The sequence below is a fragment of the Pteropus alecto genome, unplaced genomic scaffold (genome assembly GCF_000325575.1).
Source record: "Pteropus alecto unplaced genomic scaffold, ASM32557v1 scaffold67, whole genome shotgun sequence".
NCBI lineage: Eukaryota > Metazoa > Chordata > Mammalia > Chiroptera > Pteropodidae > Pteropus > Pteropus alecto.
In genome coordinates, this window is record NW_006441061.1 from 3490315 (window position 1) to 3517432 (window position 27118).

The 27118-nt window shown below is 50.2% G+C and overlaps 1 protein-coding gene across 4 annotated transcripts in view; it reads left to right on the plus strand.

The window, feature by feature from the left end:
• Positions 1-27118, plus strand: part of GARNL3 (GTPase activating Rap/RanGAP domain like 3) — a 110836-nt gene that overhangs the window by 78000 nt on the left and 5718 nt on the right. For all 4 annotated transcript variants that reach the window (XR_001517446.1, XM_006917977.2, XM_006917979.1 and 1 more), the window contains 10 exons: positions 936-1040; positions 2076-2150; positions 5350-5461; positions 9956-10054; positions 10365-10481; positions 11062-11237; positions 12874-13032; positions 19437-19503; positions 25086-25193; positions 26673-26791. Coding sequence is in view for 3 of the 4 variants with exons in the window: in XM_006917977.2 (XP_006918039.1) it covers positions 936-1040; positions 2076-2150; positions 5350-5461; positions 9956-10054; positions 10365-10481; positions 11062-11237; positions 12874-13032; positions 19437-19503; positions 25086-25193; positions 26673-26791 (1137 nt within the window). In the remaining variant the exon portion in view is untranslated. The remainder of the gene's footprint in view (positions 1-935; positions 1041-2075; positions 2151-5349; positions 5462-9955; positions 10055-10364; positions 10482-11061; positions 11238-12873; positions 13033-19436; positions 19504-25085; positions 25194-26672; positions 26792-27118) is intronic.

Below are 27118 nucleotides of genomic sequence, written 5' to 3' on the forward strand. Positions count from 1 at the left end.
AACCCAGGGCCCCAAGGAGCAGCCAGTAATCTGTCGATTCCTTTTTCCCCCTAAGGTCAGAGCAGGGTGCCAAGAGGGTGCCAAGATGAGTGCAGGGTGTCCTTCAGGTCTCAGCTGACCCATGGCTGCCTTAGCCGGGCCTTCCCCAGGCCCCAGGGGAAGCCAGGGCCCCTGTTAAATGCTCTCAGATCCTGCCCTTTGCAGACACTATCCCCTGTGCCCATTGGAGAATCAGTGACTTAATCTTTCTCCCCCTTGAGAGCCTGTGCTCCACATGGACAGAGACTTTGTATACCACATCTCCCAAACCTGGCAGAGGAATAGGCGCCCATCAGTACCTGCTGATTGAATGAGTCCAACAGGAAAGGTAACGTAGACATACCCAGCTCTCGGACCGTGGTCTGGAAGAGAACTCACACCTACTGAGTGTGTGCCAAGCTCTGTGCCGAGCGCCTTACATGCATTTCCTCTTCCGTCCTCATAACCCACCCAGAAGACAGGTATTAGCCACACAGAGACACCGAGGCTCACAGATGAACTCACTTGCCAAAGTCATTCAGTGGGCCACTCCAGGGAACACCATCTGCGCAGACCTCAGTGCATCGTGTTCCGGGGGGGCCACGGGATGAGAATGGCCTCCCTGGAGCTGCGTGGTGGCTCAATCCCACCTCAGGAAGTCAGGAAGCAGTGGAGCTGCCGCTTTGCTTGATTTCAAAGCCCGTGTTCTCAGCCGTCACACGGCGCTGGCTCTCCGCCTGTTGCCTCTTTTCTCCCTGGCATCTAGCACAGACCTCGGCACATGAGTGGCGCTCCGCGAATGCTTATCGAGTGAACGAATGCGAAAGGAAGACGTTATAAGTTTGGCGCTCAGAGAAGACCGAGAATGAGACTTGACAACCCTTTGTGGAAGTCATAACTTGTTTTTTCTTTTCTAGAACATGCTTAATAGACGATCTTTTAGTGACGTCTTACCAGAATCGCCCAAGTCAGCACGCAAGAAGGAGGAGGCCCGCCAGGCAGAGTTTGTTAGAATCGGGCAGGTGGGTGGGTTTTATTCTGAAACCTTTTGTGCAGGATATGTAGCTGTGAGTCCCATCCGAACCAGATGGCCCACTGCAAAGAATTGGGGTCCGCACACTCCCACAGGAGCTGTGTCATCTCTCTGAGGGTTATTGTGACACTTTTGACAGCGTGTAGGCATAGCTCTCTGCAGGTGCGTGAGGGAGAGATGCACCCTGGAGAGGAAGTGGTACTGCTGAGCGGAATCGAGAGGCCGCAGGGCTCAGGCTGGGCTCCCTCTTCCCGAGGGAGCGCGTCTCGTTTGCCTGCCTCCCGGGAATTCTCTGAAGAGGGGACAGCCAATTTGGGAAAAGCGCCTGAACTCATTCCTCCCCGGCCGAGTGGCAGTGTCCTTACAGAAGACCTGAATTTCCACCCTACTGCTCGGAAGCAGTTGTCACAGTGAGGTGACTCCCAGTCATCACCTCGTTCCAGATTTTGGAGGAAATCACCACCCACCCTCCTTTGCCCCGCCCCCACATGATGGTAGTATTTCTGAGTTCCGGGAGGTGACACGGCCTCCAGCCTTGATCCCATGTCACAACAGGGAGGAGGAGGAGCACTGCCAGCTGCAGATAGGATTCTGACCTGAAACTAGAGAGCTAAGCAAGGTGACCAAGGGACAGCTTAGCGGCAAAGATCGCCGTTTCCCAAAACAGGGCCGCCCAGCCTCGGTCCTCGGCTCTGCTGTCACAGATTCCGATTCAAGTTTCAGGAGGGACCTGGGAATTGTTTTCAGTACTCACAGTCTGGAAATTAGCGTATAGCTATATGGATTGCTTGAAATGACAGAATGCATTTGGGGTCATTGGGGTTGGGACACTGTCATCAGGGCTTCGCCATACCAGGCCGGCTTCAGTCCTTACCGTCAATGATGAAGCACTGTGGCAACCCGAAACTTTAGTCTGAAATCACTCCCGTTCTATTTTAAATTTTTTTTTCAAGTCGTAGTTGTTGATCTTGCTATTCTTGTACTTCCTGAGAGCAAACTTTAAAAGACCTCTGTCTTCTGTAAGGCACTGAAACTGAAATCCATCGTGAGAGGGGACGCTCCATCCAGCTCGGTGGCTTCAGGGATCTATAAAAAAGAGGTGAGCTGATGAGACTCTCAAGTTCGATTGTGAATGTCTTTTGTCCTCAGTGAAGTTGCTCAAATTCTTGGAAGGAGGTTTGTGGGGCAAGAGGAAGAAGAGCTTGTCTCCTGCAGAGTCCTTAGGGGCAGCTGCACATCAGCTGGGTAGCATTCGCTGAGAGCCTGTCTCCATACTGGGCACGTGCCTTTTCACGCTTACATGGGGCTGAGCCGCTGGGCCGGGCCCAGTCAGGCGGACCAGGTCCGGCCGTGCTCCCAGGCCTTGTGTGCATACACATCACCTGGGCGTCTCGACCAAACGCGTGTTCTGATCCAGCCGCTCGGAGGCCAGGTCAGGATTCTGCCTTTCTGACAAGCGCTCGTGTGGTACCTCAGCCGACCACAGGCACACTCCGCAGACAGCCAGGCTCCAGGCAGTGCTTCTCGGGCTTTCCTGTGTGTGGGAATCGCTCCCAGAGTTCCTAGTGCCGGAGGTCTGGGGCGAGGCCTGAGAATTCGCATTTCTAACAAGTTCCCAGGTGACGCTGATGCTGCTGGTCAGAGGACCACAGCGGAGAAACCACTGCCTACTAGACAGTTTGTTCAGTCGGCCAGGAAATTCTGTGGCCTGTGTATCTACGTCTCATTTCCACTTTTCATGGAAAGAGAACGAGGTGGTGATCGAGAAGAGAAAAAAAATAAACAAGTGGCAATCTGAACTTACTCTTTGCATGATTTTTGTATTGTAAAGCAATATATTATGTACCGAATTATATCTACGTTCAGGTTATGTAAAAATTGGTTAAATGGAACAAATTCGTGGACATCACACCACTAGGGAAGTGTCCATTTTAAAAGCAAAAGAATTATGAATACGCTGACTTTAGCGATCAAAATATAGGTGATTTGTATCAGAACTGGGGACCCTACACACTTTAAAGTCTGTTTTCAGGAAAATGACGAGCTCAAACTGCAATTAACGCTAAATAATCACAACCAACTTAAGATAAAACTGCTGGCAAAGCATCTTTTCCAAAGCTGCAGAAATTCCCACCATGGGTTTGTCCATGTGCACACCAGAATTTGCAGTGTGGCCAAGTATTGTGCCAAATTCCAGTAGGATTTGGTATCCTCCTGTAGCAGAAGTTCTTAGGTATCCAGAAAAATGAGAGTCGTGGGATGGAGACCTGCTCACCAGCGAACAACGAAGAAAAAGCTTCCATTTTTCGGATCAGTCCGTAACCTGCCAGTGGGGCCCCCGGCCATCCCTGGAGGAACACTGCTCCACAGGCCCTCGGGGACTGCTGCGCAAGTGTCTCAGCTGAGGCCGGAATCCCACGTCCCACATCCCGCCCCCAAGACCGTTTTATTTCCAAAGAAGAGGCTTTGTCAGCCTCCGAGGCATCCAGTGTTTCCTGAGCTGTGTCGACATTCTCGGAGAGAACGCGTCAGGAGCCCCAAGCTTAGGCATGAAGGGCTGAAGACCACATTCTCGCCCTGGGGAATCCGCACGGGGCCCCTCACGTGGCAGAAGGGAGTCCAGTGCAATGGCAAACGCCACCGGGCCTCAGACCAGAGCCTCTGCGGGGCCAGATCTGAGTGCGTATCTCTGACACTTCATACCGGTCCTCGCGTCATGGAGTCCCCGACCCGTTTAAGAACTTATGAAAGCAATAGACACACACATGCGTACACACACATGCGTGCACACGCACACACACACACACACACACACACACACACACACTAGCCCATTAAAATACACAAACAGCACATATCACATTTCAAATTCAATTTCAAGCTGCCACAGGCTTTCTTACGCCCTCCGTGGGTCCCCTAGGGTCCTTAGATCTGGGTTAAGAACTCCTGTTCTACATGTGATCTAAACCGTGTCCTCTGGCCAGAGAAGACTGTTGTTAAGAGCTGGTTTTTCCATCTTGCTGTTACCTAATCCTCTGATGCCTCCGTCTGCCCCCACCTCGCCCCATTGGCATTTATGTTGGCTTTACTTTTTCACGTCTTCCTGCTGTAAGTCACAAACTCAGAATTGTCAGAAATCTTAGGGAAATGCCATTCCAATTAAACCTGCACTGTGTAGCCCGTTTCAGTTCAGAAAATGTCTTCACATTCTTTACGTGATCTTTTCAGAGCAGTCCAAGCCTCATCTTAGCCATTACAATATTCATTTTGAAACATGTGGGCTCCTTAAAGGGAAAACCTACTTTTCTAAGAGAGCGATAATACACACAATATGTGCCCTCATCCCAAACGACACCCTTGAAGGTGACCTCCGAGCCATCACTGCTACTTTGAATGTGAGCATGTGTGCACCCAGCGTGCACGCACACACCTGTGTGCACACACGGGCTCTGGTACAGCCCAGGTGAGACATCTGATGGAACGTGAAAGCGAAGAGGTAAGACTTCAACTCGTCCCTGAGAATCTCCAAAAACAACTTTGTCCTCTGAGGCCACGCCACGTGCTTTGGAGAGAAGATAACAGGTCTTTGAAAATGTCCACCATTCTGGTGGGACGGAGAACCTGCTAGACAGTGCCTGCTGCCTCCAGGCACCCACAGGCAGCTCTGTGTGAGGGAGGGCTGACTCTCTCTGCCTGAAATGAAATTGAAACTAAGACAGGAGGTCACGGGATAGGAGTATGTCACATGGGGGAACATGAGATTTCATCGGCGACACTTGCCATATTCCTACAAACATGTTCTTTTTTAAAAAAGATTTCGTAGCCTCAAGTGCGTCAGTAAGCATTTTCCTGTTAAGACAGTATCGACTTCTCGCATTGGGTATGGTTTAATCATTTTGTTGAATCAGCAGCACAGGAATCTGACATTTTTAATAGAATGACATAGGGCTTCCTTTTATGATGAACTAATGTGAATCCTCCAAAAAAAAAAAAAAGTAGGCACCAATTGGTTGAACTTCCAGGTGTTAAAAGAAAAATGTTTGCTTAGAAAACCTTACCCCTGAACAACGTTTACAATATAGAGACAGGTCATGACTCTTTTCCCATTGCATACGTATCTGAAAGGAGACGTTTCTCCTTCAGAAAGGCAGCTGAGTTAAGAGCCCATCTGGCTGCCAGGGCGTGGAGGGGATCTGTGTTGCCGTTTCGGGGGCTGCACTTCCTGTGCCACCCGTTCGATGGGCCGCGGCGTGTTCTTTCTGGTGCACTCACATCCCGATGCTTGTGTCTCCCCGCAGCCTTGGGAGCCGCAGTGTTTCTGCAGTAATTTCCCTCACGAAGCCGTGTGTGCAGATCCCTGGGGCCAGGCCTTGCTGGTCTCTACTGACGCGGGCGTCTTGCTAGTGGATGGTTAGTGAGTAGCTGCCCCTTCGAATGTCTTTGTTTGTATGACTTACAGTACTTCTGCGAGGGGTGGTCGCCAGTCAACTCTCTTTCCATAAATATGTCCTTGGCCGTAAGGTTAGCAAAGTTTCATTTCCTTATAAAATTAACCCCTCGTTTTCAGGACAAGCAGAGGAAATATGTTCTGAACAAGCCAGGGGATGAGTCATGCGTGATCGGTCTTTACCTTCCCCAGATCTCTAAGGAGTTTGCAGATATCCAATGACCTGAGAAAAGAATCTCCTTTTTGGCCAATATTCATCATGATTCCAAGACTTTTCCTTCCATCGACAAGGACACATTATTTAGGGACGTGCTCTCTCTCGAAGCTTTTTGGTTTTGTTTTGTTTTGTTTTAAGATTTCTAATTCAAAAAGTACTTGACGTCCAAAACAAACACTAAGACTCTTAGTTTAACCCATTTTCGATGAATATAGAAACAAAAGAGATTTTGACAGGAAGACAGATTTCACCTCAGTATAACACCAAGCCTTTTGATGGCCAGGTGGAGCAGCCTGCCTAGAGAGATGGTCGGTTCCTGTCACCACAAATCAGCCACCAATCGGACATGCCCTTGGCGAGGATGTTGTAGGAGTTCAACTTCAGATGGGGATTTAATTGAGACTCAAGGACCTTGTGGTCCCTTCCTGCGGGAGGCCCCTGTGGGTTTTTCCAAACTCCTAATGAATGTGAAAGGGGCTAAATAAACACTGATAACAAGTGTCTCCTGCGGCTTCAGAGGGAGCCATGGGCAGAGAGGCAGAGTCTTCCAAGGGCCCATCCTCCACTGCACAGAAGCAGGCTGCCCAGGCTCTGGTTACCATAGCAATGTTTTATGAGAATTCTGAAAGCCACCACTGTGAGATGGCATAATGGCCTAAAACTGCAGCCTCTTCCCACCTTTAGCTGTGACCTTTAGTCCCTCCTCAGACCCTGACCCAGCATGTTTACTAAGTACCTGCAGTGTGCTGCGTCCTGTATTAGGTGCCTTCTGCAGGAAGACAGGACGGGTGGGCCAGCCTTCATAATGGACTTATTTCTGACCTTATCTGTTATTTTTGATATATTTTTTAATCGTGTGCCCATATCATTTTTTTAAGTTGATCTACACATACATGATTGCATATATAACTAATTGACTAAAAGGCAGGTAATTTAAAATTCAGAGTTCAAATTAAATATTTAATTTTAAAAACTAGAGAACAATAAGAAAAACCTTTATGATCTTGGAAAAAAACTTAACCTCTCTGAGCCTCAGCTTTCTCTAAAGTGGGGGTAATTTTTTAAGTGAAAAATAGCTTACGATGATGAAAACTGATGAAGTGAAGAAAATGGGAATGACGATCATTAACTACAAGGAGAAAATTGTGGAGATTAAATTGTCACCTATGTTAAGTGCTTAAAGAAGTATCAGCATAGTAGTCACTTACTAAACAGCAGCTATTATTTTTTCTGTATCCCTGGGAATTTGCTAAAAGGTAACAAAATTTACAGCTCTTGCCAAAAGAGCAACCAAATAAAAGAATTTATTGAAAATAACAACACACACACACCCCTTAGAGGTTTAGTCTAGTCTCCTAGTTTTATAGATAAAGAAACTGAGGCCTAAAGAAACGATGTGACTTGCCCAAGCTCACCCAGGTGGTCCATAGCACATCTGGAACCAGAACCTAGAGGTGATTCCTTAGCATAGTGCTCTTTACACTAAGCCAGCTATATTTTATTAAAATTAAACTCTACCAATATTATTATCTTTACCTTAATACAGATTTCCAAAGATATAGTCCCAGGTAAATAATTATGAAAAATTTTGCGATTGAAAGAATGTTAACTTCTACCTTTGTGGGAAGAGAAAGTGTACTTCATAGCGACTATTCGTAAGGCTTGCCAAAAAAACACAGGAAAAATTCTATTTGAGTTGCTTCTATTTTTTGAAATGTGACATCTAAAGCAAGACGACCAAGTCCCTTTCCGAAATTTTCATCTTTGTGTTTCCAAAATTTATTGGAGGTGTCAGATGTAAGGATTATTGTGATCTGCCAGGAAATTTTTTTAAATTCCAAACTTGAGAGTCATCTGATGCAGGTAGCACCACAGACACCCCACCAGCAGCTTGGATGTGTCACTCGTTTTTCGTGTCCTGGTTATGCAGTGATGCCTCCCTGTTTGCTTTTGCTAAAAAGAGAATGTGTCTACAGGCTTTTCTTGTATTCCTAGTTGTGCTCTTAAAGCCTTAATTCTCTTGTTATTTCTTTATCTTTTTCTTGTCTGCACGTAATCATATTACGAATTGTTTCCATGAGTGAATCTCTCCTTACTTTTCAGGCTGAGTTTCACTCTATGCCATTAGCCTCTGCTTAATCTCGTTAGACTTACCCCTTGAGAGTCTGCTCCTTTCAAGGTCATTAAGAAATCAATATCCTTTGTATTCTAAGTGTAGCAAAACCTACTTTGAAGGGAGACTAAATACTGATTAAATATGCTATCGCCATTTGTTTTGGTTTGGACAGTAATAGAAAAGCCAGCCCTAAAAGATTGTTTCTTCATAAAGAGATTACAAGAAGAAAAAAGTTGTCATGGAACTGCCATTAAATCCACATGTCACTTTCTCCTTACCTTGTCTCCTCTTCTCTCCTGTGCTACATTTATCAACAACCTGTTCTGCTTCCCAAGAAAGGTTTGATGGAGAATAAGCGCTGATTTACTCTGTACTTAGTTAGGCAGCTATACAGATCCCCGTTTTAAATGTAAAAGGAAGTGCTCCTTCATTCATTAATTCTTTATAGTGCTTTCATTCATCTTTATAGTGCTGTCATTCATTAATTCTTTATAGTGCTTTTGCTTCCGGGGTCACACCATCCTTCCATGGGAAGGTGCGCTGCTTTTTGTCCTCGCACAGGTGACCTCGGACAAGTGATTAGCACCTCTGAACCTCAGGTTCCTCCTCTGTCAAATGACAGTATTAGAAGGTCCTACCTCTTAGGGTCATCGGGACATTTAAATTAAATGACATGTGCAACACTTAGCCTTAGGGCCTGGTGTGTGTGGGAAGCCCTCCGTGTCCGTTAGCTGCCATTCACAAAATGAAACCATCATAGTTATTCAGTCAAATATGATGATGGATCATCCCATGTTTCAAAAAATCAAGTCTGTCCCATCAAGAGCACAGAGAGCCTGAGAATCGATTCCTTTTGAGACGGGGGATAAAAAGAACATGGTTTGATGGGCTCTCCTAAGATTTACATTTGCCCCATCATTATGGGAAACTAGAGACAACACTCCACCTAGTAAAAGCTTGGCAGGTTCTGAGCTCTAACCAATCAGAGCCCTCACTGGGCTGCAGGCGCAAGAGATCCCGCCCCCGTGAGGTCGTTATCAATCCTGAGGATGGCACTCTGCCCGCTTCTGGCACCACCCACAGAGGGATAAACTCCCAACCAGATAAGATTCCTGGAAGAGGCAAGATGTTCAGGGCCCCTTGCAGCTAAATTATAACTAGACAGACAAACCCAAACCCACAGCAGAGCACTCGAAGACCTGTGTCTGACGAAATGCAGATAAGCAATAAGTTAGCCCTTCTGCCTAAAATGTCTGCACCGCCCCACCTTGCCCTGATTCTATGCCACACTCACAACAGACCCTTTACTTATGAAACAGACATAATTCTTTTAGCCTTCTATGTCCGAGGGTCTCCCAGGAGCGAAGTAATTGCTAGCCATTTAAGATCCCAGTAAGTAAGCTTAAAAACAAATCTTACATATAATGGCAATGTCTTTAATCACCCATTTACTTGACATCCTCCTGACCATTTCCACTAAAATTCTTTTTTTTTCCCCGTTAGCTGGGCAATTTAATTGATATTTTTCTCATTTTTGTCTAAAAAGGAGATTTTATATTCTTATATGGAGAAATGCTGAAAATTTATAGGTAAACTATTGACCCAGACATGTTGAAATAGAGTATGCTTGTGTTTATTTTAAATGCAAAAGGAAATTTTAATTTTACTTTCTTGAGAAATATACAAAATAACCTAAGATATGATGCAATTTCAAAAATGATCTAAAAATCAGAAAATACTTAAGAGAAATGGCTGATCTTATTTTTAAAAAAAAAAAAAAACAAACTGGATGTTCAGTCCTTTGGTGCATCCCCAGCCAAAAAAAAAAAAAAACAGGGTTCAGAGATGCCATTTACCCTTCAATGAACACTGAGGACAAGGATGTAGTTTACGGGCCCCGCCACCCTCCCTGTAGAGGGGAGTGAACCCCTTGGGAAAGGAAATATCAGTCCTCCTCCCTGAGCAGAGAGGAGAACAGAGCTTGAACTTAATGTACAGCCCTTAGGAAAGTCCTAGAAGCTGACTCTTCTCCTTGCCTAGAGAGAACTGGGGCCCAAAACTACCCCGAGGCGCATTTTATAGGCTCTGGAAAGCACGGTTGAGTAACCAGGTTTTCTGTTCCAGACGACCTTCCATCAGTGCCAGTGTTTGACAGGACGCTGCCAGTGAAGCAGATGCACGTGCTCGAGGCTCTGGACCTTCTGATCCTCAGAGCAGACAAAGGTGGTACCCGCCCCCATGCCCCCAAGTGGTGGTCTCTGGGAGGAAGGAAGGCGAGTGGCCTTCTGTGGCCAACACTAAGGGTCACGGGTCTGATCGCATAGGCCAGGCCAGCTGTTTCTTCCGGTGCCCAGTGCTCCGGGTTCTTTGGTGGCTGGCCCGAATATTAGGGAAAGGCGGTGTGGGGTTTCTCCCGAATTCCAGAACACCTCAGATCCTACGTCCTCCAGCGGCACTTTTCACACACCATCTGCCCTTGCAGTTCATCCGGGTCATTTTACTTTTCCTTCCACCTCCTGCTATAACTCGCCAGGAAAGGATGCCCGCCTCTTCGTCTTCAGGCTGAGCGCCGTGCAAAGGGGCGTCGAGAGCAAGCAGGCCGCGAGGAGCCGGTGCGACTGCAGAGAGAACAAGCTGGAGAAGACGAAAGGTGACTCGCTCCCTCGGGTTTCGCTCGCTCCTTCCTGTTCAATTGACCTTGTTCTCAGACTGCCCAGATTTTACCGAAAGTAAAGATGAGTCAGAATTGGATTTTATTGGCTTGGTTTTTAACCTGGAAATGTCACAAAGATAGCATCACTGGTTCTCTAAGAGACGCTTGACTAATTAAAAAAAAAACAAAAAACAAAAAAAAAACCACACGCTGGGGACAGGAAACGCGAGGCCTGGGTAACGGGTTTTGGAGGTAAGTGAAGCTCTGTTAGCAAACCCGTGAAAAGAGACTTTTTGAATTTCATTCTTGATCACCCCTCATTTTAATTCATGTCACCTGATGGGTATAAAGATAAATTCTGCCACAGAGGGAATATGAAATCTTTAATTTTCCTGTAACTGAACCCAATTTTTATTCCAAGGCTCCATTTTTCCCGGTGGTAGGAGCATTCTTAGTCATTGCACTGGGTCCTGCTCAGTTTCCAGGGGTCACGGGCGTCACCAGAGTGTCCCGGCCGGGGGCTTCCAGCCTCTCGCCATGTGTCCAGCATCGTTCATTTTGTCTCTCTTCTTCCCAGGTTGCCACCTGTATGCCACTAACACTCACCACAGCAGAGAGCTGCGGATCGTGGTCGCCATTCGGAATAAGCTGCTCCTGATCACGAGGAAACACAGCAAGCTAAGAGGGGTGACCAGCACCTCCCTCCTGTCTCCCCTGTCGGAGTCACCTGTCGAAGAGTTCCAATACATCAGGGTAGGCTTTCTCTTCTGACCCCTTCTCTCCTGGCCAAGGGGTCACGAGGTGACTCTCTCCTGCCACTCAGAGTCTGTCATCCCGTAGTCAGCAACCCGCCGGGGACACCCTCACCCTTTACCGTAGTCTCCCGCAGAGGACTGAGGCAGAGGGGGCTTTTCCGCCTCCGTCCAGCTCATTCGTGCCAGTGACCCCACCCGGAGGTGCTGCATTAGGCCCTGGGGACACGGCAGTGAACAAAACAAAGCCTCTCTTCTCAGGGAGATCGCTGTCAAGTTGCAGGATAACGGAAATAAGCAGATAAATCTATGAGTCCAGGAAGATAACCGTAAAGTAGGGTAAGGGGACAGAGGGAGATGGATCGGGGAGGCGGGGCTCTATTTTAGAAAAGACGTCCTGGAAGCCCCCTCTGAGAAGGTTGCCTTTGAGCAGAGATCCAAATGCAACATGGGGCTGAGTGAGGGCAGTATCTGGGGAGGGGGCGTTCCAGGCTCCGGTCAAGGCGTACTCAAGGGGCGGGGGAGTCGCTGGAGCCGAGGGAACAGACATGGGTGGCAGAGAGGACGGGGACCAGGCCACTGCACAGACTCTGGCTCTGAGTCTGAGTGGAAGCAGAGAAGTGGCGTGTTTTACAAAGGTCATTCTGGCCCCTGGAGAGCATCGGAATCAAGAGCGGAATAAGGAACTCACTAAGAGGCTAATGCAAGCCCCTAGCAACAGGTGACAGTGGCAGTGGTGGCCAGGGAGGTGGGGAGGAGCAGTGGGCAAGGCAGCCCTGCTCACCTTCGTCAGCAGATTTGCTGATCGAGCGAGGGTGGAACCTTGTGAAGAAGCCTCGTTGAAGGTCAAGTTCTTTCCTTCATCATAGGGACACCCTCACCCTTTACCGTGATACGTTAAGGTGTGAAATACATCAAACATTGGCCACTAAGGCAGAGTAGGCCTATAGGCAAGCTGAGAAATGATTTTTGCCTCGAGTTAAAGCCTCCTGAATTATGCATATCGATTTCTGCTAATATTCGTTAGGGGGAATAGAACAGCATAACGGTTAAAATAAGTTAAAATCTTGTTCTAAATAGGTGTTAGTCTTCTTAATACACTAATTAGCAATTTTAACAAAGATTTATGTAGCGTATGAGCTTTGAAATCAGATTTCTCGAATTTGAATCTTGGCTCTACCACGTATACACTGTGACCTTAGGCAATCACATGACCTTCGAACCTCAGTTTCCTCATCTGTCACGTAGTATAATAGCCTTACCTACTTCAGAACGAGGACGCAGTGAGAACAGTGCCACACGCTGTAAGCGTTCAACAAAGTTAGCACTTAGTAGTCATTATTTTTATTAAATCACAGGACAGGACGAGAGTGGGTGAAGGCTAACGCAGATCGCACTGGCGAATCTGTTTCCTGGGCAGTGGGCAGAGGTCTGAGTCTTGAGGACAGATCGTGGGAGGGAGAAGTCTGCCACAATCCCTGCCACAGTACTGTCCCTCTCTGGGCAGGGGCGGGGTCTGCAGAAGCCCGGGGAGGGGCACCCACTCCTGGACGGGGGGGCGGGAAGTGGGGGCTTGATACGAAGGTGGCAGCTCCGTGTCCTAACCCCTTTCTCCTACACCGTCACCGACCGCCCAGGAGATCTGTCTGTCAGACGTGCCCGCGGTGATGACCTTAGTGGATGGGCCGACAGAAGAGAGTGACAATCTCATCTGCGTGGCTTACCGGCACCAGTTCGATGTGGTGAACGAGAGCACGGGCGAGGCCTTCAGGCTGCACCACGTGGAGGCCAGCAGGGTGAGTGGACAGACGCAGGGGCAGGTGGGAATCAGAGAAGACTAGGGGTTGCGTCTTGGAGCTTTGTGAAGCCATGATTAGGATTTCTTCCAAGTTATGTCTTATTTATCTTATCAATATTATGGGAGATACTACTTAGGCTGCACCTCATCGAGTTCCCGTTTTTGTTGGTCAGAATGGTTCGATCTAATAAGACGGCCCCATCGCCCTGTTCAGCTTTTCCTTGTCATTCCATCCTTCCCAATAAACGAGAAATGAACTGTCAAAAAGCTACACGTAGATAACTAAGTTAATGAGAGCATTCGTTAATTCATATCGGAAGGGCCTTCGGAGAATGAGGTTGCTCTCAGTAGCCCTGCTGGCTCTCAGCTTGGGGCCTAGGTAGCTGGGGAGGGTACAGCCCCCTGTCTCCATCCCTTAGAGGCCACTAGAAAAGGAAGAAGGGACAGAAAGAGAGAGAAAGTGCACAGATCAGCACCGGAGCTGTGTCCCTGGCCTGAGCTGCACAGAAAGCAGTGACATCCTGGCTTTGGACAGAATCGAGGGCCCACTCGAAACTGCACCAAAGCTCTAAAGATAACTGTGTGAGTCTGAACGTCAGTGGCCCTGGAGGGCAGAGAGCACTCACCACCTGAGACCTGGTGACCTGACTGTCCCTGGAGCAGCTCCACGCTGATGCCCGATGCCGACCTACCAGGTCGCAGAGCTCTTCAGCTCCGTATGGGCTTCTCGCTGTGAAGCAGGGCAGGGCCTGATAACACCTGAGCTGCCTGCGTTTGCATAGTGCAGTGTCAGCACCCCGGCGTGGGTACCAAGGACAGCGCAGAATGGGGGACATCGCCCCGTTCAGCTAGGTCGAGAGACCGCAGAATTTTTTCTAATCATGCTTTGCAAGACATAAAAAATACAGCTTGTATTAGGACATGCCCTACATAAATGTTCATTAAAATGGCTAATTACTGTATTAAGAAGGCTTAACACTTCACGAGAGCAAGGTTAGAAGAAATAGGAAAATCAGAAAAAGAAAAATCTAGATATAATTAGGAGGCCTTCTTGTCCTCAGCTATTATCCATCGCGGATCAGTCCGTCATTTCTCTGATGTATATATTGGTGGTGCCCAGGCTTGTCTGCAACTGGAGTCATCTGAGGAGCGTCAAAAGCTACTGATGCCTATGTCCCACCCCCAAAGACTTCCCTGGTCTTGGGTGTGGCGCAGGTTTTGAAATTTTTAAATAATCCCCAGGTGGTTCTAATATCTAGACAAGTTTTAAATCCACTGGCATACACTGCTTCTCAACTCCAGCTATAATTGCCCAGAAAGCTGTAAAAAGATGGGTTCTCTGTGCACACACACCCCCCGCCACCCCTACTCCAAGTCAGTTTCATCAGAATCCTGGGCGTGCGGCGCCTGGGAATCGGTATGTTTTAAATCTCCCCCAAGTGACGCTAATATAGACTAATAGAACGAGTCTCTCCTGAAACTCTTTCTGATTTAAAGCCAGGAGGTCTGCCCGTCTGTCCCAGCAGCTGGGAGCCTACAGCCTCTTCCAGCCTGCCGACTTCCGCGGCGGAAGGGCCCGGTTGCCCCCTCTTGCCTTTCAAAACAATCTATGTGACCGGCCGAAGGGGCAGAAAATCACGGCCTGCCAGGCCTTCGTTCCATCAGGCCTTTCCCCGGCAACTAGTTTCCCGTGACTTAACCTGCTTTTTCCAGTGATTATTATTATTTCCTTGTATTTAATATTCTGATAATTCATGAGAGTATCTGTAGATTTTTTTTTTTTCCCCAAGACTCATGAAGATTCTAAGATTCAGGAAAAATTGGGTTAAAAACAGGTTTTTTTAAGGCAAAACATAGTCTATGTTTTGTTTTTCCGAAAGCCAGGGAGAACAATTCTAAAATTCCCCATCTTTAATACGCTTTTGAAAACAGATACAAAACTTTTCCCTAAGAGAAAATATTTTTTTTACAAAACCTTAAGCCCTTTCGTGACCTGAGCGGGTCAGTGTACACAGTCCCCCTCCCATCAAGCAGCAGCTGCTGAGCGTTTGCTAAGCAGGCAGAGATGCTCAGACACAGCGCCTGTCTGCAAGGCATTTACTGTCTAGCTGAGAAGAGAAGCCTGAAGGCATGAAAAGGCCCCGAACAATGCGTTTTCAAAGAGCCAAAGCAGAAACGGCCCGTGGGATCCGGACTAGCTTGTCACCAGGACGTCCCTCCGCTCAGGCCTCCCAAGTTCAGTGGAAGCAGGAGAGGTCGACCTGCCTCAGGTCAGTCATGCTCGCTGGCCACCTGCTCTGTGTTCGGCACCCATGGGGACTGGGTGGCCTAGTTTCCTGCCCCCATCCCTCTTCACTTGTCAGCCAAGCCCGCTCAGTTGCCATGGCAGGCCTCAGCCCCACCTCAGGGTCTAAGACAGTCCTAGCTCCAGAGAGGAAATGCTCCAGAAGCAGCAGAGCGGCATACTGAAGGTCAGCGTCAAGTTCATCTTATGACAGGCCTCCAGTGACCCGTCGTCCCAACTCCCGCAGCCAGCACTAGCCACCACCCCGAAGCGAAGGTCTCCTGTGGAAGGGGCTGCAGACTTGGTAGCGGGGTCTGGGTCTCCGGCCTACTCGCTGGCCCAAGTCCCCAGGGTCCTCATTTGGGCCTGGAATCACATCGGGATCACGTGGGAAGGCTGAACCTTGGCCTAACAGTGGCTTCCTCTCTCACCCGGGGCTGGGACTAGGCCAGGCAGGGGACGGGCTTCCCTTGTTCCAAGTCTGCATTTTGAATTTTCAAAACCACCATATGTTACTTTTATCATGTTCAAACACTCATAAAATGAACTATTTAATCAATTAAAAATTAAAAAGCCAATGCCTATGTCCTATGCGGGGCCTCCTATATCAGGAAATCTAGGAGTGAGAACCCGGAATATGTATTTTTTTTAAAAAACTCTAGTTGATTGTCATGTCCTCACTGGGTCAAGAACCAGTGCCACAGAGACGGGGTCCTGCCAGGCCTTCGTCCTGGGATTCACTGTCGTGCACCGAAGCGAGAAGGGGTCCACTGTGCTCAGGGTTCATGCAGGTCTGAGCAAAGGGCTGTGGGCACCTCAGGAGGGAGCAATTGAGCTCAGCCGTGGACTCTGTCCCGATCTTGGCCGTGTGGCCGGAGCGCCACCATTGCCTGTCCCGCAGCCTGAGTCGGTCCGGCCATGCTGGCCCTGTCAGCACAGTCCTCGGACGGTCCCCGGATAGACCTTTATGCCAGTTACTTTCCTGGTGTCTTTTGCCACCGTGCACAGACCTCAGCCCGGAAGGCTGCCTGAACTTCCTCTAACTGTCACCGTCTGCCACTCCGCCACCGCCCCAAACACGTACGCAGGCCTTACCTCTAAACTGCTGGGCTGTCCAGTTCCACCCTTCCCACCGAGGCTAACCTGCCCCATTATAAAAACACGGCCACCACCGCATGACCACTTCTATGTGCCAAGCCCCACGCCAGGGCACTTCGGAAGCATTCTCACAAAATCCTCCCACCAGTCCGGGAGGAAAGTACTGTTCACTTCCCCATTTTTTGCAGAAAAGGAAACTGAGGCTCGGAAAGGAGGATTCGCTCATTTACCCAAAACTAGCAGAGGCAGACTTGAACTTGCCTGACTCCGAAGGCCAGGCCCCCTAAACCAACATGCTGTGGCGTCCACAGCCACATCACACAGTATAACAGGGACATCAGGTCTCAGCTACAAAGCTGGTAGCACTTGACCCCTGCCCTCCAGAAGTTCACAGTCTGGAAGAGTGGATACACACACACCCACTTCGGCATGAAGCCTCTGGCTGAGATAGGTGTCGTCCAGCTGACAGGTACGGGACACCTGAGGAGGAAGTGATTCTAAGTCAAAGTGATGGGGACAGGAAAGTTCCTTTCAAGGCTCGAGGGCTAGATCCTCATGTACTATTGTACCCACTCCTGCTGGTTTCATAGCTAAAAAACACTACCTAGCAGCCGACAGGTACCGAGCGTTTACAGGTACCAGGCCCTGCGCCTGGTGCTTACGGAGATGGCCTCCCAGAATCCTCAGCCCCTGTGGGGATAGGTGCTCTTATCAGCCCCCATTTTACAGATGGGGACACGTAGGTCCTAGGAGGTCAAACAGCTGGCCAAGTACACATATGGCTAAAGTGACAGCCGGGATTCAGTCGTGCATTCAGCAAGTATTCACTCGGCGCCCGATCTGGATGCGGAGGACATCGCCGTCAGCAGCACAGCATGGCCTCTGCTTGGCGAAGCTGCTGTGCTAGTGGGGAGAACAGTGCCAGGAAACAGACAAACCGGGGAGCTCCTGACAGGGATGCACGTCACGCAGATAGTTTCGGTGGAGGGCATGGTATATAGCAGTGGGGGAGTTATTTGGGATTCAGACCCCAGGTCTTTCTGATCCCAGAGTCGGTGCTCTTGACCTCTGGGCCTCACTGTCTCCCACCCCCGCCTTGAAGTTTCCACAAGTCCTGGTTATGGCATTTGGCCCATTATGCCTTGTTTTAAGTACTGGCTTTTTTTCTTAAAAGGTGAAACCACGCCTTATTCATTTCTGTCTGCTTCATGGCCCCTACTACAGTGCCAGGTACTGACAGGGGTTCCATCGGAGGGACTTCTGGAGCCAAGACAGAGGCCCTGGCCGAGGGTGGCCAGCCTGGGCTTCGACAGAGCGGTGAGACGGTGTGGAGAAGGCTGCGTCTTGGTGACAGCAGTGAGGAGGAGGAGGGCTGGCTGGGCAGAGGGCCTGTGGCCGTCCTGGGCAGTGCAGAGAAGGGTCTGGAGAGACATGAGCTGAGCCCCAGGAGACAGGGCACATGTTCCTGCCTGGGGAGGCTGGGCCTCCCCTGGCATGGCAGACGATGCCTGAGGGACAATGAGGAGGACGCTGTCGGGCGTGGGTGAGTGGGGAGCCCCTGGCGCTTCAGGGATCGGTCTGCTAACAAAAAGGAGGGGGTCTGGAAGGAAGCTCGCCATGTTCCAGAGAAACATAACAACCCTCACCAAGTGCTTATTGGGCGTCAGGCCCCGTGCAAGAAGCTTTGCCTTGTAGATGGAGTTCTCATCACAGTCCGGCGAAGTAAATAACATCATCGTGCCAGTTCACAGATGCAGACTTGAGGCCGGGGATTACGCCACGTGCCACAAACCACAGAGGCACCAAGTGGCAGAGGCGGGATTTGAGCTCGGGTCTGTCTGAGCAGAGACTTGCTCCTATCCCCCCTCTCCCCGCCCCCCACACACCTCTACGGCCTCCTGCGTGTTTCGATATGGAATGTGTTGTATTTGAGAGAAAAAGACTTAGAGAGATGGACTGGAGCTCTGAGGAGATGTGCCTGAGATCATCGACTCAGAGATGTGGGGGCAGCGTAAAATTCAAAGCTGTTAAGGTGGGCGTTTTTCTAAATGAAAGAGGAGCCGGGCAATGGAAGGGTCATCTGAAGTGGGAGGAAGGGCAGGAGGGAGGCCATGTCACGTGTCAGAGGCCACGGAGAGTCAGAGAGACGCGTTGGCCAAAGGCCTCCAGTGGTGGGGGGCAGGGAGAAGGAAATGTCTGTTGAGCTCAAAGCCAGCTGGTCCCCTGCCAGTGTGGGAGGCCAGACGTGCAGGCTGAGGACACTCGCAAGGAACTGAAAGGAGCAGATGATGTCGGGAGGGTCAGGGTTTTGAAAATCACGAAGGACCGAGGGCAGCACCCGGCAGAGCGGCCTTTTCTCAAACACAGAAACTGGGGCCCAGAGAGGGGGTTCGCCCAGATCGCACACGCCTGGCTCTGCTGACTCGCTTTTTGCTGTGTCATGCTCCCTGCCCCCAGGTGAAGGGGGGAGGGAGAACGGAGGTGACGATCTCAAGATTCAGGGACCTTCCACGTTTGAGTGCAGGGGTGGGAACCGGCTCTGAGGCCCGACTCAGACCTTGGCTGGGGCGCTTCCTAGCCAAGGGACCAGGGCGACTTCACATCTCCGAGCCTCACTTTCCTCATCTGTAAAATGGGAGTAATGCCGTCTACTCGCCGGGGTCGACTCAGGGTGAAACGAATAAGCCACAAGCCGTGCGGCCTGGATCACGCCACACAAATACGAGTCATGTTTCTAAGGAGAGCAGATGCCCGCCTTCGGGGCTTCTCAAAGGGACAGAAAGACGGTGAGGAAGTCCCAGGGGAGAAAGAAAGGGAGAGCCCTTCCTTTCCTTTCCACCTGCCGCGCGTTGTAATCATGGCCCCCCAAGACGGCACCTGGGTGCCGGTGAGTGGCAGTGACCCCCCAGTGCCTGCGTTTACAGAGAGCCTAGGGCCACCACCAGACACTCGTGCCTCGGGGAGGTCTGTGAGCGCGTCCGTGCCCAGCCTGCCACTACCACTGCCCGTTATCATTGCAGGTTAATTTCGTTGCAGTTATTGATGTGTACGAAGACGGAGAAGCTGGCCTGCTCCTGTGTTACAACTGTGAGTGAAGGATGTGTCTTCCTCTTTACCTCCTAAAATCAACTCTTCTTTTCCTGGGCCATTTAAAGGGGCTTAACCTTAGACTTACCTGATGTATTGTTTCCTGCATCCTTAACTGCTCTCCAGGGAACATCAAAAAATTACATTCCTACCTGGGTCTCCCAGGACACCCCAGATCTCCTGGTGAGACGATGCAGGACACTGCCTGTGGCCCCGTCTCCAGGACACAGCGGTGACAGCAGCTTCCATTTAGGGAGTCCTTTCTGTGTGCCACGGCCTGTGCTCAGTGTGCTCCAGCCATTGTCTCTTTAATTCTCAGATACTGTTATCATCTGTAGTTTGGAGATAAGGCAGCTGAGGCCCGGAGAGGTGAACTGCCATTCTCAAAATCACGTGGCCGCAAAGCAGCACACCCGGGGTTCACATTTGGGGCCCTCTTGACTCCAGCCTCCCCAGATTTTAACCACAGTTACTATTCTACTTTTTGCTATTTCTCAGGTGTTAACGAAATCAGCCTCAACCTGCGTATCCCACCTCAGCTGGGTTAGTTTGGGTCACGTGGCCTGGTGGGTTTCGTGCAAACCCAAGGTGCCTAATAGGGTCTTTAAGGATTTTCAGCTAATTTCAAAATTAATATTGTACTACACTAAGAAGGGACTTTTTTTTTCTTCAGGCAAAAAGGACTAAGTCATTTTCCTGGATAAAGCTGCCCAGTCTAACTAAAACAGGAAAACATTTTTTTAGCCTACAAGCCTACAGTTGTATCGATTTAGAGTGGGTACTGCTGGTTATATCACACAGGGCAGATATGTCGATTAATTAATCTTTGATTAATAAGCATGGAAAAGCTAATTATCAGTAGAAAAAAATGGTTTGGTAAACATCTTTCAAAATGTGAGATTTATGGGGCATAAGTTAAGAGAAGATGAAGTCACAGGGGAGAAGCCTCTTCATTTATAAATTGTTCTTTTACACTGTTTTGGCCACAGAGCTATCTAAACCCTCCTGAAAAGGACCAGTCTTTAATAGGCCATTTGATGAGAAGGGCCACACGGGCAAGATGACAGGAACAGGCCACACCACCCACGCTCCAGCATAGTTCCCGGATGCCACTGCTGCCCTTTGTCCTAGATTCTTGGGGACAAAGGAGAATAGGAGTCAACATGTTTGAAGTCAGTTCTCTAAGATGCTAATCTCTTTAAAGTGTAGTCTTTTTACTTTAGTGGAAAATCTAAGAAAAACTCGTGGCAGAATGCTTTAAAAACCGATGTAGATTTTTATTTTAACTTCTTAAAAAGATGGGAGGGGTTTTCAGTGGGAGAGAAGTTAAGAACAGAAAGATAGAGCAGGTTTTCAGAACGGGAGAGGGAATCCCATAACGAAGAGGGGGCATGGAAACAAATGAGCATGACATCCTCTCTGCCATACACGAAGTGACCCACTGGAGCAGGCAGCCCTCCTGCACACGGATGGAGTGGTCCAGGCGTGGCTCCAGCGGCCTCTTTGTCTGGTGGAGCCCCTTGGCAGTTACAAGGCCCCAATCAATCTTCTGGTTTCATCTCAGGATGAGATCCACGTGGGTCTGTCTCCTTAGGTCTGCCAGGCCATCGGAGAGACAACCTCTGTACCTTTAGGTTTCCCACGTGGGTCAGGGCCTTGGCAGCCCCAGAGGTTCCCAGACCCGCCTCGATCTCTCCCAAACCGTGTCACTTCCTCCTCTTCTGGGCGTCGGGAATCTGTCTTGGGTTTTCCATCTCCCTGTTTCTCCCAGCAGGTTGGCGGGTCCCTGGTGAACGACCCCAGGTACCCAGGTCACTTCTGTAACTCCTTCCCCCGCACACACAGTGCACACTTACTTGCTTGTTCTATTCCGTGTTCTTGCCTCGGTTACAGATGCCTGTACAATTAAACGCCCCTTTCTGCAGGGTGCTGTAGAATGATTTTGTCCCCCCTCCCCCAAATCTGAGGCTTATTTTTATCATTTACGTCAGTTCCTTTCTATTAAAACAAACAACAACAACAACAACAAAAATAACTTCTATAAACTCAGAGTTTTATAGAGGGAAATTTTTATCTCAGATATGTTAAAGATTTAAATATTTTATAATAGATATTATGCCTTCTAGTTACACGTTATTCGAGGAAAATGTATTTGCAAGGTAAACTTCAATGGGGGAGAAAGTATAAATTGGACGATATGTTGATGACATTCTTATTTTATAATCTCTACCTTGAATACCAGGGTCAGTCTTTGCTTTAAAAAAGAAAGACAATATGGCTGTGACCTGAGCACAGAGTCATGATTCACCTTTAATGCAAATAGTAAGTCTCTGCACTAAGGGTGAACTCTGCGGACGATGTCGTAAAGATAATCACACAAGAAAAACTGGAAAAGCTGCCATAGAACCATTACTCTCCACGCGACTGCATGTAACCTCACAAAGGCTTAACTTCCAGACGAGTAACGTGAAGAGCACCAGCCTGACTGTTGTGTGGATTGAATGGGATTGTGCATGTAAAGCCTGTACCACCGGGCCAGGTACAGCAGATTTTATTTTTCTTCTCTCAGTCCAGATTCACCGGAGTATTAACTCAGAACCCAGTTTTTAACCTCTGTAGATTTTTCCACATGCAGAAAAGGACTTTTTCTCGGAGAAATGTATTTTAAAATTAGAAATAGTATCTGTCACCCTGTTGTCCACCTGCTGGCTGGGCAAAGTCAACAGAGCGAAGGTCACACGCTGTGGGAAGTGCAGTGACATTCTAAGTGTCTTGTCCCTCACGCCGGCCCCCCATCCAGGCTGCCCTTGTTAACCCCGATGAATGACCTTCTCCGTGCCAGGCGCCCTGGAGGCTGTAGTGACACAACAGTGAGAGCCACCAGCAGGGACCGCAGTGAGCTCATAGGTTAGGGACGTGCCAGGCGTGGACGCCGGCACAGCCAGTGCGCACGCGCCCCACAGCTCCGGGGTCCGAGAGGCGCCCTTCGCTTACTTTTTCTAAGTCGATTCGGTCTGATTCCGAGGCCCCCTCTCCCGGTGCGTTCACGGTGACCCTGAGACGATGACCAAGAGAGCGAGTGAGAGCGCGAGTGGATACGGTGACATCGGCAAAGGGGACCGAATCAGATAAGGCCTTCGCATTTTGCTCTGACGCGCGAAGGGAGGATTTTGAGCAAAGGGATGGCATGGTCTGAATCACACGTGCAGGGATAACTCCGGCTGAGAATTACCTGAAGCAGGTGGAGGTGGGGAGAGCAGCTAGGAGGTGGCTGCGCTCATCCGATGGAAGGGGACAGTGGCTTGGACCAGAACGACAGCAGTGCAGGGGCTGAGAAGCCGTCCGATCCCAGAGCTGTTTTAAATATGAGAACCGAGATAGTTTGCTGACGAGTCAAATGTGGGATGTGAGAGGAAGAGAAAGGGAAGATTCTGCAGTTTGGGGCACGAGCAGCTGGAAGAACAGAGAGTGCCATTTACCCAGAGGGTCGGGGCGGGGCGGTCGAGAAGCCGGTGATGCATCCGAGCTTGGTAGGCGGCCAGATGGAGACCCTGAGCGATCAGCTGGCCGTTCAAGTCCAGAGCTCAGGGGAGGGCTGGCGGAGATAGCCGCTGGGCCCCATTAGCATTAAGTGACATTTAGAGTCAGGAGACTGAAGAGATTTCAGGGACAGAGAGCAGGGCAGGGGCAGAGGCAGAGGCAGGAGGGACCAGCACAGACTGAGGGGAGGCCAGAAAAGCAAACCAAGGGTAGGCGGGTCCCAAAAGGCAGTGTTTACGAAGGGAGTGGCCTGCTGTGTCCTTTGCCTCAAACCAGGGGACCCAGGGTCTGAGAGCTGCTCTCAGGGTGGCAAGGTGATGAGGGGGCGGGGCATTCGGAAACCTGGGTCAGAGCAGGCGTCTCTGGGTCAGCGGTGGGAGCGAAAGCCTGACCGCACAGGACACGAGGGAATGGCGAAGGGGTCTAGGGAGAAGAGACCAGATGACGGCTCTTTCAAAGAATCTGGCTCTCCGGGGGAAAAGAGGAAGGAAGGGAGAGATAGCTACGGGGAGACGAGAGCTCAGATGGGTTTGGTTTTTCTAGAAAGTGGAATAAGCAGCGATGTCATAAGGCCATCAGGAACGATCCAGTGCAGAAGGCAACGGGGTGATGCAGGGCAGGGGAGAATCGCCAGAGCGGGGTCCCAGGAGGGAAAGCGGAGGGGCCAGCGTGGGAGAAGGACTGGCCGAGCCTCAGGGCATCCAGTCCCAGGAGGAGGCAGGCGAGGGCATGGCAGGCGGGGGCCACACGAAGGCAGACCCCGGGCGTCTGTTTTCTAGGGAAGCAAGGTCTTCAGCTGAGAGGGAGGATGCTTTTTCTCCCCTAGTGAATCCGCTGTAGCAAAATCAAACGATACTGACTCGAGTTAGTTGTTTCTTCCCCATAACTCACTTTGTTGAATACATAGTTACAAGACAGTGCAAGATACCTGTTTTGCAAGGCACAGTAGCCACATCAAAGGAGTCCCTAAGCCCCAAGGGGACGGGACGTTCCAGAAAGATTTGACTGGGCTGGAGCTTCCAGTGGGCCGTGGCTGCTGCTGTCCCCACCCTGTCCCCTGCCACCATTCTTGCCTGACCTCACGGGTCTCCATCAGCAGTTCTGCTCCCACATCCGCCCGTCTCCCAGAGGGGGTGCAGCTTTGCATTCCAGCACCAGGGACGGGAGCGACTGCTTCATGGGCACGAGCCTGCGTTTTAGGGTGATGAAAATCTCGCACAGTCAGATCGTGATGATGTCCAACTCGAAAGAGACTAAAATTCATTGAACTGCACACTGAAAATGGACGGATGTTATGATATATAAATTATATCTCAATTGATATAGGAATTTAAAAAGAAATTGTATAGTAAAACGTGATGGGCTTCTGGAATACAAGGGGCCTCTGTTTCCACGTGAACTTGCTCACTCCGAGAGGGGGCGAACCACCTGGACTTGTGTTTGGCGCTCAGAGGCCAGCAACAGGGCAGCAGAGGCAACTGGCCTTGATCTGATGCTGGCTCAGGCTCACCACGGTGATACAGGCACACGGCTTCAGGTTTTCGTAGTAAAATATGGGGAGGAACGAGGAGTTGTCCTGCTGAGTGGGGCTCAGTGCGTGAGGGCTTCCTCCACCTGAGGGTGACCACCGAGCGTCCATTCTCTGCAATCGGGCAGACCCGTGTCCTCTGCCACGTAGCACTGGGGGACAGACCTTGGACAAGCTACTTCACCTCTCCTTGACTCAGTTTCCTCATCTGTAAAATGAACGTAGTGCTAGTATCTGCTTCACAAGGCTGGACAGGCTAAACAGATAGTGTTTCTAAAGCTCAGCGCCTGGCACATGGTAGACTCTCCCCACATGGCAGCTACGATTCCTTGTAGTGGTCCTGTCTGTCACTCTGGCGCCGAGGGCCTCCTGACCCTCAGAATCTGGCGTCGTGACAATATTCGTACCAGCTCTTTGTAAAGGACGAGCAGATAGGATGCTATTCTTGTTGTCTGTTTTTCATTTGTCTAAGTGTTGCCTCTCACAAAAATGAGTCGCTATTGTTTCGTTGCAGACAGTTGCATCTATAAAAAAGTTTGTCCGTTTAATGGGGGCTCTTTTTTGGTTCGGCCCTCCGCGTCAGATTTCCAGTTCTGCTGGAACCAGGCTCCTTCCGCGATGGGTAAGAGAAACCTTTCCGATACCACGCGCCCCCTTGCGTAGATTTGTCTGAGCTCTTTAACCCCGGTGGGAGCAAACCCCCTGGCTTTCTGCTAAATCGCCGTAAATTATGTGAATCTGATGAGTACTCAGTGTTCTTTTTCTTCTTTAATTGCTTTTATTGTTCCCCTTTGGGGACTGTTGTCTCTCACTGGACCTCCGGGTTGTCGTCCTCAGCGCCTGAGCACGTGAGCATCTGAGATCAGTTTGATCTCAGCTTCCGCGCCGGGGTACCTTTGAGCGCCCTTCCATTTCTGGGCCTCGCGTTCCTCTTTCTAAAATTCGAAAGCAAGAGACCCAGCCTCAAAACGCTGAACTGACTGGGAGGCGAGGCACAGTGCATTCAGCGCCATTCTTAAATCTTGCGAAGCTCGAAAATCCGGAATCGCAAAAGCTTAGGTGCTTTGCCTGCCACGGAAGTGTCAGGACGTGAGTAGGGTTGCCTCGTTTCTGTGGTTCAAGAGCCCCAGCCGGGCATCTGCCCGGTGAGAGCGAGCCGAGAATATTTGAGCTAGGACCATTTTCCTCAAGGAAAGAGAATTTGTCGAGAGGTAAACGTGATAGATAGAGCCTTGCGAGGAGAGCAGAGTTGCCGATCCCAAGAAACTGAAGGACTGTTTGGGCTTCATGACAGATTAGATATGGTTAAAAAATAATAATAATAAAAAGGGAAGGGCGGAAATGGCTTTCAGGTTCTGAGCCACGACACTGGAGGTCACTTGAGAGAGCAAGACAAGAGACGCGGGTGTCATAGAGTTGAGTGTGAAGCCGAGATAACGGATGCGTTCACCAAAGGGAGGGCAGAGAGGGCGGGCCATGCGGAGACCAGGGCTCGTGAAGGAGCCAGTAAAAAAAAGAAAAAAAGGCGAAAGTGGGATCAGTGGGCGACCAGGTAGGTGCAGGGCCCGGGGGTCAGTGTGTCGTGACACCGATGTCAAGAAGGAGGGCTGACCTATAAAAACTAACTCAGCAAACCCCTCGAACCCGAGGGACACTGTGAGGGACAGTGAGGAGTGAGACGCAGCCCCTGCCGGACACACGCGAGAGGCGGAGGACCTGACGAGAGGCCACATGAGTCCCGGCGAGGGCTTCCAGGCAGAAGGGCTGTGCTGAGGGACGGGGGGCTGTCAGCGGTAGTCTGGACGGTAAGGGGGCATCTCGCAGGTCTCGGGCGGGGAGCCTCCGCAGGTCTGGTTACAGGACTGCAGGAGGAAAAGATGGCCGCGAGAAATGGAGCCAGCACGGAAGCTGGGCAGCGGAGGGGAGGCTGTCCTGGGAGTGAAGGCTGTCTTAGAATTGGGGGGCATGCCCCGTGAAGGAAGAAGAGGAATGGGCGAGATGGAAGTTTGCAGAGGAGGGAGGATGGATGCGAGGCCATCGTGGCGCCCCCACAGCCACGAGCCGGGGGGGCTGGGAGCTGACACAGCCCGTGGCCTTGCAGTCTGTGCTTTCCCGTACCTGCTGGCCTTCACCACCGACTCCATCGAGATCCGCCTGGTAGTGAACGGGAACCTGGTCCACACGGCGGTCCTGCCCCAGCTGCAGCTCGTGGCCTCCAGGGTGAGTACACCTCGGACTTCACCTCTGTCTGAGGGGCACCAGGAGGTCTCATCCAGTCAGGCTCGCGATGACGGCACCATCTGTGTGTCAAAGTGCCAGAGGAGAGACAGAGAAGACTCATCGGTTGGGTTTTCATGTGTGGCGTTTTGGGCTTAAAAACGCCTCTCCCTAGTCTTGTTAAGAGTCATTCAGTGCTGGTGGCAGTTGGGGAGCACTCAGCTGAAAAGAGATACCCGCCCCCCATCAGACTAGGTCGTACCGAAGGACAGTCCGAGGACAGTCTAGAAAAGTAAGCGCTTGCAGTAGGGCATTCTTCCTTTGCTACTT